This window comes from Glarea lozoyensis, assembly GCF_000409485.1.
Source record: "Glarea lozoyensis ATCC 20868 chromosome Unknown GLAREA11, whole genome shotgun sequence".
NCBI lineage: Eukaryota > Fungi > Ascomycota > Leotiomycetes > Helotiales > Helotiaceae > Glarea > Glarea lozoyensis.
Genome location: NW_007360985.1, coordinates 1217980 through 1229641, shown reverse-complemented (window position 1 = coordinate 1229641; position 11662 = coordinate 1217980). Strand labels below are relative to the sequence as shown.

The 11662-nt window shown below is 46.5% G+C and overlaps 4 protein-coding genes across 4 annotated transcripts; 3 read left to right on the top strand and 1 right to left on the bottom strand.

The window, feature by feature from the left end:
• Positions 1 to 462: 462 nt before the first annotated feature.
• GLAREA_11293 (uncharacterized protein) lies at positions 463 to 5757 on the top strand (the record flags this gene model as incomplete). Its single annotated transcript, XM_008079481.1, has 7 exons — positions 463 to 652; positions 707 to 1297; positions 1381 to 1614; positions 1664 to 5134; positions 5186 to 5341; positions 5391 to 5656; positions 5707 to 5757. The coding sequence occupies 7 exons, from the start codon at positions 463 to 465 to the stop codon at positions 5755 to 5757; spliced, it is 4959 nt and encodes a 1652-aa protein (XP_008077672.1).
• A 584-nt stretch (positions 5758 to 6341) lies between these two features.
• Positions 6342 to 7049, top strand: GLAREA_11292 (Protein kinase-like (PK-like); the record flags this gene model as incomplete). The annotated part of the gene is made up of 3 exons (XM_008079480.1): positions 6342 to 6439; positions 6489 to 6769; positions 6832 to 7049. The coding sequence occupies 3 exons, from the start codon at positions 6342 to 6344 to the stop codon at positions 7047 to 7049; spliced, it is 597 nt and encodes a 198-aa protein (XP_008077671.1).
• Positions 7050 to 8023: 974 nt separating this feature from the next.
• On the top strand, positions 8024 to 10701 carry GLAREA_11291 (Cullin homology; the record flags this gene model as incomplete). Its single annotated transcript, XM_008079479.1, has 3 exons — positions 8024 to 8632; positions 8685 to 10596; positions 10643 to 10701. The coding sequence occupies 3 exons, from the start codon at positions 8024 to 8026 to the stop codon at positions 10699 to 10701; spliced, it is 2580 nt and encodes an 859-aa protein (XP_008077670.1).
• A 531-nt stretch (positions 10702 to 11232) lies between these two features.
• GLAREA_11290 (uncharacterized protein) lies at positions 11233 to 11489 on the bottom strand (the record flags this gene model as incomplete). The annotated part of the gene is made up of 2 exons (XM_008079478.1): positions 11233 to 11414; positions 11462 to 11489. 2 exons carry the CDS (start codon positions 11487 to 11489, stop codon positions 11233 to 11235), a joined length of 210 nt encoding a protein of 69 aa, XP_008077669.1.
• Positions 11490 to 11662: the final 173 nt, after the last annotated feature.

Below are 11662 nucleotides of genomic sequence, written 5' to 3'. Positions count from 1 at the left end.
CACCGCCTGCCATTTGACTTCTCATTGAGCAGGCCTGGGTTTTTTTTTGGGAAATAGGTACAACTAGGTGTTTACCAAATCACAGAAGTGAAAGGCAGAGTTTGGAACATATGGGGATATCAAAGACTTGGATTAAATGTCAATCTGGTTCATGCCAAATGTTGTGGTTCATGTTATTACCAAAGTTCAGCCTCGGGCCTGGGGCGCGAGGCCGAGAAATCAGAAGCTCGCCCACGCGAGGCGACGCGAGGGTTCTGCTTCGTCAACAAAGCTCGATGGTCCGAACTTTTGTAGGGTAACAGTTCACTACACCAAGCGCCACCATTTGATACGAATTTTCCCATATCCCATGCATATCGCAAAGGCTCCATGAGCGTCCTACGAGGGCTTCCACCATCCTATGCTGGACCCAAGGCCTTTTAAACCACGCCCGCGACAATTGTCGCATCGCTCCGGACGGCAATGACAGACCTGAGTAGCCTCGAAAGCTTCCAGGCACTCTACACCGATCTTGAGGCCATCGCTGAATCCAATCTATCAGATGCTCTTCTACTGAGAGTGGGCGCGCAGTTCGAAAGCTTGCTGAGTGATTTCCAAAACTTATTAAACCAAAAAGCTCGAAACGATGCAAGTCGGCAGCGGCTGGGAACTGGTTTGTAGTTTCTCTCGGGGCCCCTCAAAACAGAAGACTGACCTCGTTGTGCAGGGAAAATTGAAATTTCAGGCGACGAATACACTGTCAATGAAGAATTCCAGCAAGATGTCCTGCGACTGGCCGATGATCTAAACCTCGACGAATTAGAAGCAGCGCAGCTCTTTCTCTTGTCCCAACCCGAAACCGATACCACTGGCAGATCAGCCCGCACAATATCAATCATAAGATTTCAGCAGAGACGGAAGTATCTCTTGGATTGCTTGCGTCTCATCTTGCAACTGGCCGGAGATGTGGACCTGGATGAAACCCTGAGGGAGGGATTTCAAGACTTTGTGGGCAGAATACTGGCACCGCAAGCAAACTCGGCCAGATTTCTTCAAAAATGTATCACAAGCATGGGGGATATAAGATCGTGGTTGCAACGTCTGGCCGATAAACAGAGCACAGCGTCGGTACTGAATTCGGGTCAGCAGGGAGAGGAAATGGAAATGATAGAATTTCAGGGATCAAATCTTGTTAGCCAACATGAGATGCTCTCCGTGATATCTCTATATCTGGTCAAGCAGAACTTTTCTGTGCAGGCAGATTTTGACTTGATATTAGACACTCTGAAAAGGGTGGATAAATACGATCACCTATTACGTGAGCCTGCCCTGTTTTCTAAATGTCCCTTTTTCTGTCGATATCCCCTCGAAGCCTTGTGGATGACTAACGTCCTTTTCTAGTTCATTACCTTCCACCCCTTGCGGCATGTATCGCTAGATATGGTGGTATTGAAGGCGGTGGAACGATTGCCGATGCAAGGTCGCTGAACAACAAGTACTTCGCTCCGTCAGATCAAAACTCCTGGACATTGAGCTACTTGCAAGCCGCGTTCAAAGCATGGTGGCTTGCCGAATATAGTGGATGGTATGGGGAGAATGCCGATGGATCTATCCCGGACAATCAGTTGGAGGATGGTAGGTCCATAAGATACCTGCTCCTTATTACTTGCTGATGGAATATTAGAGGCGAAATTGCGATCGAAACAGTTTTCCGATGCATTAAAAGACGGAGCTTTCGACTTCATATTATGTGTCTCGGCCGATTCCAAACCACTTGAATGGCATGATCCTGCTCGCCAAGGTCTCCGACAATGGCTGCAGCGAAAGACACCCGTGATGCTCACTGGCCCTGCGCCGTTCTCCAAGGTCTTTCAAGAAGCTTTTATGGAACAACTAGAGGCTTTCGTTGAAGCTTTCATAACGAATTTGCCCGACGTCCTTCGAAAATTACGGACGGATGAAGATGAGCAAAGACAACTGAATCAGGAGCATGATCATGATCTCGACTTGGAGAGATTTCTGGTCATCATATCATTTGTTTTTGAAGGACGGCCAAAAGCTGCCCTCGAGGGCTTCTGGGACGTCAGAGATGGTGCTTTAATGGGATTCGTCCAATGGGCATCCCGCAGAGCATCTACACCCCTGGTTACCGCGTTCTGTGAGATGCTACAATCTATATCTGAGGACGAATTGTGTGCAAATGCGACCCACGAATTCCTGCTTGACGAAGGGCCCCAATCGTCTGGCAGGATGCGGAAGACTCATTCTCTGTCGTGGAACCAGATCTTCAAGGAGCTTACTTACTTTTCCACCAAGATCCGTGATCGTTTATCAGTTCCACAAACTCAAACATATCGGCCAGGCAAACCTCACATTGACTTTGCTGAAGTCGAACCGGAGCAGTCGATGATGCTTGAGTCCTATCTAAGGCTCATCACACGCCTATGTACGGAAAGTGCCTCTACTCGTTTGTTTCTAGCACAGCATCCTTCTTTTCGAATCACGGATCTCTTATTTCAACTGGCGAGTAGCGCAATAGGACCTCGACTAAGAGCCTGCGCGTTCACAACTCTCAAGTCTCTTTTAAGTCACAAAACAAGAGAAGCCGGCGAACATCTCTGGACATCCATTGATGTCTGGATTTCTGGTGGATATGCCCCAGCACTGACATCGTCTAAAACGGCGTCGAATATGCCAGCGACAGGCTCACCTGCTGCGATGGGCGCCATTTTGAAAGGCTTGACAACAGGATTTGAAGAACCAAACGCGTTTGTTCAATTCCTTCACGCACTCGTATCTCCACTGGAAGATGAAACTGGCCTCCGCGATAGTCTTCCGTTTCCAGAAAACCTGGGCACATCCAGTCGAATGCCTGGTATTGATCCTTATGTTGACTTCGTTATTGGAGAAATCTTCAGTTCTCGATTGCCCGAGATCATTGAGGTTATTCAACGAAGGCTTCTAAGGCTTTCTTGTTTAGACTTCATTGCCACTTGCCTCGATACATTCAACGAAGATCTCGTCATTTTTGCGAGTCGCTCAAATGTCGCTGTAGATCTGGCTATCAGTACATCCACACTCGAAAATTACGTTCTCCTGCATCCGTTCTCTAGAGTCATGGAATGGATGTTCAATGACAAGGTCATGGCAGCACTTTTTGCTACTGTCCACCAAGATGCAGCAGAAGTAGGTGCGGCCTCGTCCGACTCCCCTTTGATACTATCTCTATCCCGCGGAATTCATGTAATAAATACGATCATGGATTTACAGCCAACATATCTAGACATCATAAAGCCCCTCATTCGGTCGCATCCATCTTTCCGCCGCACCCCTGTCACTAATGCCGCCTATACGACATTCGAAGATGGAGTCCTGAGCCACCTTTCTGTCCTTCCTGATCTAGGGTTTTATTGCGGCACTGGTCACCCAGACCTTGCACTCGCTTCGATTAAATTATTCGGCAAGTTGGCAGCGTCCCCAAGGCTCACTTCCGCACCTGTTAGTGCACAGGGCAGAGGAGGGAACCGAAACAAAGCCTTAGCTGCACTTGAAGATGATGCTGACTCTATATCTAAAATTCTTCTTCGCGAGATGGAAGCCGGGATCAACATCAACCAGGGTCCCGATTCGCCAGAATATATGGTGAAAGTCAAAATTCTCGATTTTCTCCTCTCCTGCTTAGTAGCGTCACCAGACCAACCGACAGTGGCTCACCTTCTCTTGGGGTTTCGTTGCAGCGATCGTGTAGTGAGTGTCGATAGCGAGAGCTCTTTTGGCCGTGGAGTGTCTCTGTTCCATACTATCTTGAATAGCGTGCTTGATTCTAGTCTAACGGACGAAACTGGTGTGGCGCTATGGTTGACCTCGTTGAATCGCAAGGCTTTCGAAGTGTTGAAAGAATTATGGTCGTCGCCGCTCACCTCAGGCTTGGTTACATTGAAAATGCGATCAAACGACGCATTCTTTATGTTGTTCATACAGGAGGAGGTTATTCAACCAGGAACTATCTGGAATGGCCTAGATGTTTTGGATCCGTCATTTTCCAGCTCACCCTCTTCTACTTGTTTCGCCGAGTTCCTGAGCAGACGTGCACTCATCATTCAGTATTTTTCTAAGGAGCTTAGTGAAGTTGCTGATAGTCATTCCCCCTCCCTGAAGCAGAGAATATTTGAAACCTTGATGGGATCTACGCGTCTAGAAGAGGGTCAGATGCGCCCCCATGCCGCAATATTCGACCTATTTGACTTTATGGAACCCGAAATCGACGAGCCCATGTGGCCTACAAAATTGGAGTGGTTTCAAGATGTTGATTTCCGCGCCTGTATGGACGGCAACAACCTGGCATCCGCCTCTGACCTCAGTAAGGTCGAAGAAGTTCTCATACTCCGCCGATCGGAACTGCTCAATACCTCTGTCCCAGCGACATCTCCCCAACTAACTGCTATCAATCTTGAGGCACAATTGTTGCTCGATTTCTTCGCCCGAGACCACCAAGCCAAGACTCTTTATGCCGCTAGAATAAAAGTACTCAAAGCCTGGGTTCAGCTTACAATGCTTATGATAGAGACTGGCGACTTCGACCGGGTCTCGAAAACTACGATTATGTTGAGGACCCTTCAAACGATAATGCCGCGCCTGGAGAACGATATTGATAATGTTACGGAAGCGTCGGAGCTGGCCAAGCTTGCGAAGTGCGTTATATTCAGTCTTGAGTTCGATGCTCAATCCTTCAATCAAGATGAAATGGGGGATCTCGTCGGGGATAGATTGTTTCATCTATTCCAGGTAGCACTACGGGCTATCAATTCGTTGGGTTCGAAGACCGAGCTGAAGCAGGTCTTCTATGCAATAAGTTATCGCTATTTGACTGGCATGTCAGATGTTAGCAGCCTTGGCGGCATCACTCGTCGTCACAGCATCCAAACCATAAAATCTGCCGGGGATCGTTTCATCGACGTGGTTTGTGACGATGCGTATGGGAGCGAGTTTACGTGTAGAGTTGCTGCTCTACTAGTCCTCGGTGCACTTGTTTCTATGGGCAAGCAAGAAAATTCGAAATACATCATCGAAGCTCTGATACGAGTGAATTTTGTCAGCATAATGGTTGGGTCGATCCAGAATATTCCATCAGAATTAAGGGATGCAAAGCCTGAAGGTAAGTCACTTGCTGTGTTCGTTGGTGGGAGCAGAGCTAATTTTTGCTTAGACACGGATATGTTATTATCATATTGCAATGCCCGACTAGCACTACTCCTTCAGATATCTCAGACACGATTCGGAGCAGCCGCTGTCCTAAACGCCGGTCTCTTCCACTCTATCACAAAATCATCGTTGTTTTCGGCGGACCCAGATTTGGGAGTCGGTAGGTAACCTCCTAAGCTCCATGTATAACTGTACTAATTGGATGTTAGATATTGTTGGTCCCAATGCTCTCAGCAAACACTATAGTCTTCTTGTTGCGATCATGAGAGTTGTCTGTGCAACTCTTCTCAGTCGCGGAACCCAGAATCAACAGTCTCTTGAACAAGGACGGAGATTCCTCACAGAAAATCGACTTTCTATTCTCGCAGTTTTGAAAAAGTCTGCTGGACTTGCTGCTGGTGTTAAGGTGACCGAGGCAATTGATGAACTTGCAGACTCCTTCATGCTGCTGGTAACTTTTACACAATTTCTTGAGGTAAGCACGTTGCATCCTTTTGTTAGATTAGCTCGCTAATAAGCAAATAGAAAGAAGAAAGTATGACTCCAAGAAAAGTATCACTGACCTCGTTCACATGAACGAGGTTGGTAATAGGTGTAGAATTAGGTGTAACATAAAAAATAAGCTTGATGAAAGGAAACTGATGCGGAGAAGTGAGAGTTCTTCCACGGCGCTTAAAGGGCGACGGGGTAGACAACACATTCTACGTAGGGGAGTGGAGGATAAGCAAAAGACTATCAGATGTCAACATGTGTGAGGGGACCGCAAAAGCGAATACGGCGTTATCGTCTAACCTGGATGCTTCACAGAAGCATCTCGGAGATTTGAGTTATTTGTAGAATATTTGAGAGCCAAAATGCGACGCACTGTAATATTCAGCTGCATTTTTGGCAAACACCATCTGCAAATCAAAAGGCAATTGCCACTGACTATCTATTTCGTCAACAATTTATACACATTGACTTCTGCGTCTGTACACCCCCATGCCATTGCTATGATGATGCCTCAGGCAGTGTGAGATAGTCTTGTTGGTTTTCGTCGCGTCCTTTCTTAGCCGTTGACGATGTCCCGTTCTACATGTTTTTCATTGCTCTTCATATCTTTTACTCATGGGCCATACTTGATAATATAATACGTGGAATCATAAACCAATTTTTGTAGCATGAGTACCAGTAGCATCAAAATTGGCCAACGACTCAAAGGAAAGCTCGGAAGTTATCTCATCTCCGACCAAGTCGCAAAACACATCTGGAGAGCGACGTATCTTCCAGTCAATCCAAAAACTATAGCCCCTTCTAATCCATTCCAGAAAAACCGATGAGCCGACCAGGAACTTCGTAATCAACACAGCTCCTCAATCACGACTTGAAAATGAGCGAGACATTCTCAAACATTACCGCGATAATAAGTATGTTCGTCAGCTAGCGGATGAAACGAAAGACCCTCCAGCGTTAGTTCTGCAACATTTTGATGATAATTTGTTGGATGCGTCGAATAAGAAGACTCTGGGGAGTGCGGATGTGAAGTTTGTTGCTAAAAGTGTACTGAAAGCATTGAAAGCATTACATGGGGATGGGTATACTCATACAGGTATAGTTTTGGGATTCAGACTTTTCCTTTGATTGTCCTTGCTAATGATAACATGAGGGTAGATATAAAACCTGACAACATTCTTGTCAATTATTCGAGTGCGGAAAGTACTGATATGCGTTTCAATGACGTCCAGCTGGCTGACTTTGGCGACGTTACTCGGATTGACGCAAAAGAATACCTCAAGATTGGATTACCTGGGCCACTCATGGGCGCTGCAATATTTCGAAGCCCTGAGGCGATATTGGAACTTAGATGGGGACAGTCGACTGAGATTTAGTCTTTTGGCGCAACTGTAAGTAATGGTATTCCAATATCATGTAACGCCATTACCATGCTAACATTTCCCTAGCTCATAAGTTTAATCTGGGGCGAAAACTGGCATATATTCGTGCCTAACCATAAAGATGCAACTTTTGACGACGACACATACTTGTTACACATATTGAACAAGCAAATTGCCTCATTTGGACCAATACCAGAATCCTATAGAACCTTATTATCGATGGAAGATCTTGATACATGGGAGATACTAGCCAACGCTAATACATGGATGAGGGAAACCCGAAGGGCGCGACCTTTCACAATCGTTCAGGACGATTGTCTTTGTGAAGAAGATAGGACGTTTCTTTTGAAGATCATGAAGCTTGATCCGCGAGATCGGCCGACAGCTAGCCAGTTATTGCAGGATACGTGGTTCGATGGTGTATCCTGATCAGCAAGGTCGATGTTATACGCATGAGGGGCAGAGGCGTACGGGGTTGGGTGTTAGCATGCCTAGAGGCGTTGTTACTGTGTACGGTGGAACTGTAACTGTACTGCATTTGTTTTAGATATTGATAATAAAAAAATCTCCGCTCAATGTGTTAAATTAAGAGGAAATATTTCATCTATGAGAAGAGTGGTGATACTTGTACGAATCATCTCGGCTCGGCGATAAGGTGCGATGTCCGTTATCGCCCCGATCCATTTGCTCTGGCTCGTTTGGCTTTCCTGCAACTTCAAAGCTATCATCTCAACTTGACCTTTGTTTTTACTTCTCACAGAGTATACCAGACGTCCTTACGTTAAAAGCGATAGGTCATCCTAGCTTCTGTGCCGACCACGATCTGCGCCGCTTCGTCAATCTATACACAACATTCGTTTGTCTGTGATACGCGTCACTACTTTTGACCGCGACGTCAATTACCCCTCATACCACATCAAGCTCTATACATACCTTCATGTCCGTTCACGGACCAGCTGTGAAAGTCGATGAAGCCTTCGCAGAGCTCGCACATTGAAAATCCACCTCTCTCCTCCGATATATCTAACAAGCGCAAGCTTTACAGTAACTTCAGCAACGACCCGAGCTCAAGCTCCCAAATCCCACCTCCGATTCTCCACCCACACGAAGGTTCACCGAAGAGATTGAAACTATCGAGCTCCTCAGGGCACACCGCAGCCATGAGTAAGGTTATGGGAAGGATGCAGATGAGGGCTCCCGGGGATATGATAAGGACGGTACCTTCAGGATTTGAACCACACAAGGGGGCGAAGGTGTTAAAAATCAAGAATCTGAGGACGACACAGAAGGTAGACATTGAAGAATACTATGACAGAACATGGTCGCAACTAGATGCTGCTGTTACGGCGACATTCAATGGACGACCGACAGCACTGCCTTTGGACGTGCTATGCCGTGGAGTTGAAGCGACATGTCGTAGGGGAAGGGCAGACAAACTTGCAGCACATCTTAAGGAGAGGTGCAAAGCCCACCTTGAGAAGGATGTTCTACCAGTGATTGAGCGAGATGCGGGATCAAGTAATGTGGAAGCTCTCCGAGCGGTCTATTCCCACTGGATTACGTGGAATGCTCAGTCGGTCAGTCATGCGGTAGCCTGACTTTAGTCTCTTATTGACATCTTTTTCTCAGGTCCTACTCCGTATGATCTTCAGTTTTCTCGATCGCTCATACCTTTATAATTCGAAATCCCTGTCACAGCTTGAAGACCAAGGAATACAGCAGTTCCGGCATGCCGTGTTTTCGAAGAGTAAAAGTAGCGTTGATGGTAAATCATTGGGCGGCAGGGTAGTTTTAGGGATCTGCGATCTTGTAGGATATGATCGAACCCGACACCCCGAATTCGATTCGAACCTTCTGAAAGAATCAATATTGATGTTTCACGTTTTTGGCATCTTCGGAAAATCTCTGGAGCCGAAATTCATGGAGACTTCAAGGTCGTATTTCGAGGGTTTTGTGAAAGATCGAAGTAATTCGAGCATGAAGGATTATGTGCTGGCATGCGATCATCTGTTGGAGCGTGAGGCCTCGCGCTGCGACAAATACAATTTTACGAGCATATCAAAGAGAAGCCTCCTAGATATCGCGCACCAGACTTTGATCGAAGACTGTTCGGGCATTTTGCTCGACGCCCAGGGATTGTCGAAACTCATTGATTCTAATGCCATGGATGCGCTGAAAGTGCTTTATTCTCTGCTCAAACTTTCGGACTTACAGCAAAAACTCAAGAAACCCTTCGAGGTCTACGTCAAAAACGTGGGATCAACTATTGTGCAAGATAAAGATAAGATTGATGAGATGGTGGTTCGGCTACTCGAGTTGAAAAGGTCATTAGACGTCGTCATAAGAGACGCATTTGCCAAGGATCAGACATTCACATATAGTCTTCGAGAAGCTTTCAGTAATTTCATCAATGACAAGAAAAACACAATGGCATGGGGAACCAATAACTCCAAAGTTGGTGAGATGATCGCGAAATATATTGACATACTCCTCCGTGGTGGACTCAAAGCAGTGCCGCGGTCACTTCTCTTCGACGCCAAGGATCGCGAAAATGCTGAAAAACAAGGAGAAGCAAGTGCAGGCGACGAAGATGCTGAACTCGATCGCCAATTAGAACAGGCTCTCGAGCTGTTCCGATTCATCGAGGGGAAGGATGTTTTCGAGGCTTTTTACAAGAAAGATCTTGCTCGACGTCTACTTATGGCTCGTAGTGCAAGTCAGGACGCCGAACGCAATATGCTTGCTAAACTCAAGGGCGAGTGTGGATATGGGTTTACACATAATTTGGAAACCATGTTCAAGGACCAGGAACTTGCTCGAGAGGAAATGGTTGCGTATAAGCAATCGCTCAGCAATACGAGCAAGACAATCTTGGATTTACAAGTCAACGTTCTCACTGCCTCAGCCTGGCCGAATTATCCAGATATCAAAGTCAATCTCCCACCAGAAGTCGCGAAACACATTGAGAAGTACGACATGTACTACCAACGAAAGCACACTGGTCGACGCCTCACCTGGAAACATGCACTTGCACATAGTGTTGTAAGGGCAAGATTCGACAAAGGAGCACCAAAGGAGCTCCTCGTTTCCGGATTTCAGGCAATCATACTGGTACTATTTGGCGAATTAAAGGAGGGCGACAACCTTTCTTACGAAGACATCAAGGCGGCTACCGGTTTTGTTGACGTCGAGCTGCAGCGTACTTTGCAGTCCCTGGCTTGCGGTAAATTCCGTGTTCTGACGAAGCATCCCAAGGGTCGTGATGTTGATCCTACAGACACTTTCACAGTTAACACGAAATTTGTCGATCCCAAAGTTCGGATCAAGATCAATCAGATTCAATTGAAAGAGACCAGCGAGGAAAACAAGGAGACCCATGAGCGCGTCCATCAGGATAGGCAGTACGAGACTCAAGCAGCGATTGTTCGGATCATGAAAAGTAGGAAGACAATGGCCCATTCGAATCTTGTCGCAGAAGTCATTTCTCAGACAAAAGCGAGAGGAGCTGTCGATCCGAGTGAGATCAAGAAGAACATCGAAAGTAAGTATTCTAGATGTGTCTATTAGATCGTGCTAACAGATTTCAGAACTCATTGAGAAGGATTATATCGAGCGTGAGGGTAGCTCATATGTTTACCTGGCATAAATGGAGCGGCTACGTTAATTGCATTAATGACCTAGAGACTTGTTACACAATCAATTAATTCGAGAAGCTCGCCAGGTCGGGGGCTTGCCGTATTTAAGTGGGCATAATGTATATAGTGTTAGATGGCTGCTGATTCACTCATCTCTGTAGACTCTGGGCTCGATGAGGTGGACAAGAGCGGCGAGTGCGCATTAGCCGTTATCAATTCTGTGTGTCTTTCGTCAACTATCTGTCGCAGCCTTCTGTAGGTTCGCAGCCGCCCACAACCCTCATCTTTGGTATCTTATGATGCTATTGTTGTCATAAACAATGTTGAAACCATCCGTCATCGATGTAATTTTGTCTCTCTCACGCCAAAGACAACCAAACAGTTGCAACTCATCGCTCGCCCTCAGCCCCTCGACACATTGTATATATACTACCCTCCAAAAGCCACCAGTGATCTCCCAGCCTTTCTACCAAGCACAACAGAAGAAGGACACAATTTGATCTCAACCTCGAGACGCACAACATGAGCGGTAACGTGTTCTCTCAAGAGGTTTTCTTCTCTTCTTCTTCTTCTTCCTCGGATTCGCCCAATGCCTTCAGAATGCGCTCTCCCATTGCTGCGTCCTCGTCATCGAAGGGATCTAGCTGGTACGAGGCCATGAACATAGTCCATCCTCCAAAACCTTTGAGGATCCTCTTGCATTCTTTGGACAGGCCGGCTGGTGCTGCTCAGAGTTAGAGAGTGGATTCACGTCTGGTGGGGGTTTCTTACTGGGACAGTTTGCATGTGTCAGAACCATGTTGGTGGCTTTTCGACAAGTGGTCGTCGTTGTATTTGGAGTGCGAGGCTAAGCCTATTGGGAAACGAATTCGGATTTGAGCTTTAAGAGTGAGGGAGAGATTGGAATGATGACTCAGTTGACTGCTCAACGCGAGAAATTTTTGCAACTAGTTGTATTGTGTTTGGAGTTGA